We start from the raw sequence: 8,332 nt of genomic DNA, 5'->3' as shown, positions 1-8,332 counted from the left end.
CTCAAATAGAAAAAGCAGAAAGTCTAAAAACTTCTGAGATGTATTGAGAAAAAACAGGAATATATTCAGGTTGAGGCTAGGCTGCACTTGAGATAAAAATAGCAAATAAAAGAAAACAACAGCTAAAGACCATGCCTTTATGAGAAAAGGGTGTTTCTAGTTGGCTAGAGCTGTCAAAAGGGCTAAGTGAAGAGTTTCCTTGGTGTTTTGCAAAATATAAAAGTTCTACTTGTAATTTGAGCAATGAAGTAAGGAACACTCTGAACAATTAAGAGGATTAGAGATTTCTAGACACTGCACTGAGAAACTTTTTATGAGAAAATACAGAGCCTGGGCTGGGAGCTTTAAAAAGTAAACCCTGTTAGTGCTATGAGGCAGCCCTGTTAAAAGATCTGTTGAAATAAGTGTATTTTACCTCAAGGAGTCTGTGTTTTGACTTCTGAAGAGAGCTTCAGAAACACCTTCTCAAAGGAATTTTTCAGAGTAACAAACAGTGCGTGTGGAAATCTTGTATTTCTGAAGCAGCATTCTAAACTGGTTCCTTGTTCTGTTTTATGCTTCTTCTCCCAAAGACCCTCATCATCTTTCTCTGCACAAAGCATAGCTGACCCTATGGCTTTTGCAGGATCTGACATGGGACAATAGACCGTAAATTTATCATTCACATAGAAGGTAAGCAAGAATGAGCTGTTTAGGGGGATTCTGTCTGAAAACAATTGTTATTCATTCTGGACAGTGATGTTTTCCCCTTCCCCCCCCCCCCCCCCCAAGCTTAATATGTTGTGAGAATCTCTACAACCTTTTTGATGGACTTTCTGTTGCACCATGACAATGTTTGACAGAACATCTCTTTTGCTGTAGATTCCTTGAGCTTACCTTGTCACCCCATCTCAATTATCTTTTGGGCACAATGTGCAGTCTGGGCTATACCTTGTTTTAGATGCTCCCCAGTGATTTACAAATGAAATGAATTCAACAATTGCCTGTAAAATAATTTTACAATGCATGGTGTATAATTTTTTATTTGTAAGAGTTACTGTTGTCTACAAGGAGCTTCACACGCATCATTTAATTTTTACAGAAATCATTCTATGTGATGGTGAAAAACGTAAAATCCTTTGGCTTTGAAGCCATTGTTTGAGGGTATCATATCCTAAACTTCCTTCAAGGGATTTCTTTGTTCGGCCACTCCAAAATTCACTATTTGTTATAGGAGTTACTGAAGGTTAAACTTGACGTGAGCATTTGAAGGATTTAAAAGCATAGCATCCTGTAGATGAAATAGAGCAATAAAAAATTGCATGATTGCTGAATCAATATTATACCATTTCCTGTATACTGAATTCCTTAATTTATGGTTAAAAATACCTGTCTGTTTACTCCTTATCTTCTGTAAATATCACGCCTATTTTTTTACCCCTCCTCTTTCTTCCTCCCTTTGTATCTCCTCCTCTGTGATAGAATCAATTGCAGCAGTGGATATTATATAAAGAAAAGTTTTCAGTGGAGTTCCCAGTTCACCCACCTTAGCCACCATGGGGCTAAGAGTTGCCAGCCTTTTTATGCTCTGGCTGGCTCTTTCCTATGCAAATGAAATAAGAAAAGGTAAGCTCTAGAAACTAAATGGTAGCAGATTGCCTCCTGTAAGAGGGAAAGAATTAAAATACCACTGCAGGGGTAGAAGGAGACAGTGCATTTAAATAATGCACTGGATTTTTAAGGTGCCTTCAATTTCTTAAACTTTCAAATACTGAGGCTACATGGATGGCTCAGCCAGCATAGATAGATACCGCTTTCTTTGGAGATATTAATATCTATATCTACTTCATTAATCTCTAGTTTGATGTGCCTGGAAAATATTTTCGGTGTTACTTTTCTTTCCATGTGTTGATACTTTTCTAGGTATGGCAACTACTTGATAGAAAGCAACTATAGGAGTTTGGGAAGTTCATTGTTACAGCAATGAAGAAAGTGGATGATTATGCCTTCTGTTACTTTGGAATGTATAAATACTTTCTTCAGAAGTGAATGTAGTAACATTGGACAAAGCCCATTTTGTCATTCCAGACTTAATAAGCCTTCTGTATAAAAGCGCTAATTTACTCTATTTCTTATCAACTTTGTTTGAAATGTTGAAATGGAGCTCTCATATTGCAAACTATTTTTGGAGGAATAGGTGATGAATTTTGTGCAGTGATCAGGTCTGGGGTATTGGTCTTGGTCTTCTGCGTCTTGAATTCAGCAACAGGAGGAAAGCATTCTCTTGCATTTGGTATCCCAGCTGTGAGCTCTGGGAGAATCTTGATGTAGCCTTTTCTCTGGGGACACAAGCATGCCAGCTTGGCTGGATGTATCTGGTATGACTGATACCACCAAAGCACAATAACTTAGAGGTCCACTTGGTAGTTTTGATTTCTCAAATTAAACACTGCAAGAAAACCTTGTGAAGATGAGTGGCACGTGTGGTTTTGTACCTTAGCAAGCTTCCCAAGTATGCTCAGGTTTTATGTTCACCCCTAATCTACAGCATCTTGAGATTTATCAGATACTATTAATTTGTATTTTTTGTTGGTATAGATGTCTGGGAAGGGAACAAATATCATAATCTTCATCTTTTGCTATTGCAAAAAAAAATTTTTTAATTTTTTTTTGCTTCTACCATAGTTATTCTCTAATCTATCTTCTGAAGAATTTCTATTCTGTACTAATTCACTGTTAGGAAAAGAAGGAATTCTTTAAAAACGCCTGTTGTGCACAAGTCCTTTCATAACATTTAACCTATTTGTCTTCCAGAGTAGAAGTGGTACTTTCTTGGTTTCCTAACTGTTTCCTTTCTAGTGCATGTTGCATCAGGGAAGAAAATAGCTCTTAGAAATATTTAATATTGCTAAAAATAATACTGTGATTCAGATAAATTCATGTTTGGCAAAGCAGCTCCATTGCACTGGTGTACCCAGCTTGTTAGTGATCAGAGGGTTGTTTCCCCACCTCATGCAGACAACTTCCTTCACCTCAGTGAGGACTAGAAGACATACCCAGGTCTCAGCAGTTGTTAATGTCTTATTTTCCACTAGAGATTCACATCTCTTCTGCCTAATAGGCAGATACTTGACCAGGCTTGAGATCTGTGGAATCACTGTGCACATAATTGCAAGTGGTTTCTACTGTAAAATGTACCACTTACCTTTTCTTGACGTTAGCTCATTCATTTCACTATTTTCACGCCTTTATCTTTTTCATCACTTAACAGGAAGGACAAGAAACCATGGCCACTATGTCTGCAGCACTTGGGGAAACAACCATTTCAAAACTTTCGATGGAGACATCTATCAGTTCCCTGGCATTTGCGAGTATAATTTTGCTTCTGACTGCCGAGAGTCTTACAAGGAGTTCTCTGTCCACATTCAGCGTGCTCTGAATAGCAATAACCACCCTGAGATCCAGTATATTCTGATAACAATCAAGGACTTTACGATGTACCTCAGACCAAAAGTGGCTGTGGTGGATGGGCGGATGTAAGTACCTTTAGTGCAATAGTATTTCAGGGAAATGTGCTGGGAAGATAAAAGCAGAATTGATTCTTTACACAAGTGTCTGTCTACCATTAAGGTAACTGCTACAAGCATTTTCACAAGAAAAAAAAAAAAAAAGCCCTTTGAAATCCAGCATAAAAACTACTTTGAGGAGGAGCTTTAGTATTAATCGTCATTTCTACACTGATATAAGGGATTGTTTAAATGCAAGTCAGGAAGAGGTTTGAATGAATTGTTCTTCTGATTGTGCAGGAAACAATGCAGCTAAGGAAGCAGATCTTTCACTGACATAAAATGACATAACTTCATTTGTTTTATGGCATCACCTTGAGTTTACCTTAGCAGAAGGTCTAGCAAATCCTCAAAAATGAAGATGCATTTCTCCAGAGTCTTTTTATGTTATGTCGTGGCAGAAGAGAGGTGTTTTTTTCTGATCTTCATAAATTATTCTTTAAGGTCCTATGGCTATTCCTCAAGCGATTATAACAGATATAACGTAGATCAAAATTTACATTAATTTGTGTGTGGCAATGTGTACTTTTTCAGAGTGAGCTGTAGTATTTTTGTCCTCCTGTAACATGGTCGCACAAGGAACTACTACTGGTGCTAAGTAGTGTCTTAACCTAGCCTTTCCTATCGCTAACCTAGCCTTTCAGTGTGTGTATATATACACACTGAAACAAGTGAAGTAACTCATAAGTTAAGACATAGTTCTGAAGACAGAATTGGCTGTTAGTCTGTTTTAGCATAATTTAAAGAAAAATCCTTTCTATTGTCATGGTAAGACTGGGTTTTGCCCAGAATTCAGCTTTTACTCTGAAGTTTGGAAGACACTGCAATGAAAATCTGTTCATATATAGAAACTAACATTCTGTTTTCCAAGGATTAAACCAGAATGCATAACAAAATGACATGAAGTTATAAAAAATGCATTCTTGCCCCAAACTGAAAAAGTGTACTCAGAAAAGAAATCCATGAAAAAAAATATAGAAATTGTTTAAAATTGTTTTGCTTAAACCAATCCTCTTTTTTTCTTAGGTAGTGTTCACAAAACAATAGATCCCTTGTGAACAGGTTTTTGCTGCATGAGGAATTCAGTTTTTTGTAGAACTTAATTTCCCATCTTGCTCTTTAAATTACATATGATCCATTGTCATGTAAAATATTATTTTACCCTACTGAAGTGAAAACTGTAAAGTAGAAAAGTGTATGAATTTGCCTCTTGGTACCTGATCCACTGATTGATTGAATGTCTTAGTATTAGAAAAAAAACCAAATATTCCATGTTGTGATAGCTGAAAGGTGAAAAGCTGCCCAATGTTTTATAATCCCTCTCCAAAACAATGATCTCTTAAGGTCTCATTGGCCAGAGGATGAACAATGCAGCCAAAAGTAACAATAATGGCTTCTGAGTTCCCGCCTAGTATTTAGATGTGTAAGTCATTTGGCCATGTTAAAAATGCCTGAGGTAAATAGTTGGAAAAATCCCAGTGACAGGAAATTAGGAGATAAAATTCTCCCAGTCAGATACTGGTTAAGAGAAGATGTGCATAGACAGACATGAATCTTGATAGGTAACAATTATATTGGCAAATCTGTAGAAAACGAACTGGTTATTTTGACTGGATTCCAGTTTACACTAGTTCTGTTTGAACAGACTCTAGTAGTTTTTATAGGATGAGGCTGCTTGCCACAATCCCTTTACTGCTGAATGAAATTCAGCAATGTGACTTGTTACATAGTGCTGTAAGACAGACGTACAAGAGCAGGAGAGAGATCTGGTGAATTGATTCTTTAGCAAACAAAAACATTTATGTTCAGACTTCTGCAAAATACCTTCTGTCACATTAACACGCCTTGGTGCCACCATTAACAAACTTGGTCCTGTCAATCCTAAACCAATGAACTACTGAAACAAACTACTGAATTCCTCTTAACATACTCCTTTCTTTTCAAAATTTTGTTGGCAGTCCCTGTATCTGCTTGTGCTTTTTGAACTCTCTCTTGAGAGGGAAGATACTTGCAAAGGAACATTCATTCTTGCTGAAATGGTTGTCAGATCTTTTGGTAAAGAAAATCTTCCATTTATGTTGTTTCTTCTTTCATGGAAGTAAACTATTAGTGAGTGTTTGAATGTCCTCTGTTAATATCAGAATGATGATGGATTTTCCTTTGATTAAGTTGAAGACATCTGAAATTTTGGCTTTTTTCTTAAAGAACCCATACCCTTGGGGAGGTTTGGCCTTTGAAATTGGTTTGCCTTTTAAAGGCAATGAGTTATTGCATGAAGTGTCAGAGAGAGAGGTTTTTATGCCTCGTTAAGACAAGGCATCCTGTGCAGATAGGATCAGGTAGACAGAGACTGATTTCTCTGTTCAGTAGGGTATTTGGCTTATTACAGGCATTCATGTCACCTCTTATGCTTCTGTACTAAAGCAGAGTGTCTGAATTTCTTCCTAGTGTGAAGACACCTTACTACAGCTCTGGTGTGCTCATTGAGAGCGATGACATTTACACTAAGGTTTATGCCAAATTAGGCCTGACTCTGATATGGAATCAGGAAGATTCACTGATGGTATGTATGATCCAAGTCTTTTTTTTTTGGCATTTCCTGGGTTTGACAGACTACTGTATACTGAAGAGAAGTAGAATATCACAAAATGAACAGAGCTAGAGTGTTAGGCTGACTCATCCAGCTGACACTAATATACCTTATTTTAAAAACAGAAGGTGTGTGTCTCTGCAATATGATGGAGGTAACAGTATGGCATGCAGATGATCTTACTGGCCTCAAGAAAGGGAGAAGGAGCTTTCTGAGAAATAGCTAATGTTTTTGCTATAGCACCCCTGCAATCCAATCTTCATGTTCCTTCATTTGTCTTTTAAAGGACTGCCATCATTGACTTTCCTAATTTATAGCAAGACTTAAATTTAATCCTAGTAGGGAAAAAAGGAGAAAAAAAAAAGAGTCCTCTGATTTTAAGAATGCTTTCCTTTTCATCTTTATCACCATGGTGGTTACTGCCATCATTGAAATACAGGAGCTTCAGTCACTTATTTCTATTTTCCATGTTACTTTTTGCATCTAACTGTGTGTTTATTAACTATGTTACAAATTCACTTGCACCATCACTTCAGTCATTTAGCAACTTCCCTTTTGAGTAAACATATGTGCTTTGGAAGGTCTTTATGTTCCAGATATTTCTTTTCTATTATTATTTCTTTTCATTACTTAGGTGGAGCTGGACAGCAAATTTAATAACCATACATGTGGTCTCTGTGGGGATTACAATGGAGTTCCAATCTACAATGAGTTTATCGATGGATGTGAGTTATCCTACCATACTGACAGTTATCACAGAAGATAGGTTGATAAGCATTGTGCATAGGAGCATCACAGGAGAGCAAATTTCACCTGAGAGATTTATGTGATTGCCCCAGAATAAACATTATGCTCCAGTGCTGCAGTCCTGGTCTAAGGTTATTTTATTCCAGATGAATCATCTTGGTTTTTTCTCTACTGGCCTTCTTTTCTTGTTACCACTTTAAATTTTTAAGCACACTTAGACATAATAGACATAATTCAGAGTAGAGATCTGTGTCTGACAGGCATAGTTGATACCATAGTAACTGTTTTCCTTGATCAGTAGAGTTCCAGGAATCAGATGCTCTTTGTTGTCAGTTTTTGGGGCTCAGCAAGTCGTCTTTGTAATTTTTTCTCATAGTTGCAAGCTACAATTCAATTACATACGGGAATTTACAGAAGATCAGCAAACCCAATTCCAAATGTGAAGATCCTGACGAAACTCAGGCTCTTCCAAACTGTAATGGGCATGTGAGTATTCCTAGTGGTGAACTTCACTTGCACAGACACATGGAGATGTCCTTGTACTGTGGGGAGTTAGTGTGTAAGGAGCTGGGAAGATTTTGCCCCTTCCAGGGCAAATGGTTTCTTCTTCCTGTCTTGAATAACTGTTGCTGTTCAAAAGACAACAGTTTTTATGACCAGACAGGAAGCATCTAGAAGCTTACGTGCTTACAAATCTCTTAAATATTATTACTCCTCCTCCTTAGCGTGACGAGTGTGAGAGGTTGCTGACTTCCTCTGCATTTGCTGATTGTTGGTTACGTCTTAATTCGGAAATATACATCCAAGCCTGCATGCAGGACAAGTGTGCATGTAATGGAAATGAGGACTCCTTCTGCCTCTGCAGCACCATCTCTGAGTATTCTCGCCAGTGCTCACATGCGGGTGGCCGGCCGGGTGAATGGAGGACACAGTACTTTTGCCGTAAGCAACTATATGAATTTTACAAAGAAACAAATATTTCATGGATGTTTTTCATCAAGTAGAAATTCTGTTCCCATTGAAAAAATGTGAGGTCTGATGCTGCATATGACTGAGATAATCTGATCTATTCAAAACCAAAAGAAGAAAATATAAAAAGCAGGGGAAGCAGTTCAGAAATAAACATGCTTTACCAGATGGAGTCTGGCTTGGGATGCCACTGACTTGAGGGGAGTAGGAGATATGATCTGTGGTTTCTCAAGAATGATGGACTTTACACTCAAATAACTGCTGGTGTCTTTCTCATTCTTTCAGCCAAGTCCTGTCCCGATACCATGATCTACAGAGAAAGCAGCTCACCCTGCATGGATACTTGCTCACACTTGGCGATCAGCAGCCTTTGTGAGGAACACTACATGGATGGTTGTTTCTGCCCTGAAGGCAAGTGTTATTCCAACTATTGTATATGGAACAAAACCAAGAGCTCTGGCAGAGGAGATCATGGTTAGAA

General features: G+C 37.8%; 1 protein-coding gene across 1 annotated transcript in view; it reads left to right on the top strand.

Moving 5' to 3' along the window:
- The first annotated feature begins 1,535 nt into the window (after positions 1-1,535).
- Positions 1,536-8,332, top strand: part of MUC2 (mucin 2, oligomeric mucus/gel-forming) — a 51,986-nt gene continuing 45,189 nt past the window's right edge. The window contains exons 1-7 of the mRNA XM_074884491.1: positions 1,536-1,605; positions 3,251-3,515; positions 5,994-6,108; positions 6,770-6,860; positions 7,259-7,368; positions 7,608-7,824; positions 8,137-8,262. Coding sequence (XP_074740592.1) covers positions 1,536-1,605; positions 3,251-3,515; positions 5,994-6,108; positions 6,770-6,860; positions 7,259-7,368; positions 7,608-7,824; positions 8,137-8,262 — 994 coding nt within the window. The remainder of the gene's footprint in view (positions 1,606-3,250; positions 3,516-5,993; positions 6,109-6,769; positions 6,861-7,258; positions 7,369-7,607; positions 7,825-8,136; positions 8,263-8,332) is intronic.

Source organism: Strix uralensis, chromosome 15, assembly GCF_047716275.1.
Source record: "Strix uralensis isolate ZFMK-TIS-50842 chromosome 15, bStrUra1, whole genome shotgun sequence".
Taxonomy (NCBI): domain Eukaryota; kingdom Metazoa; phylum Chordata; class Aves; order Strigiformes; family Strigidae; genus Strix; species Strix uralensis.
Note: the sequence above shows the minus strand (reverse complement) of the source record. Positions and strands in the feature narration are given on the sequence as shown.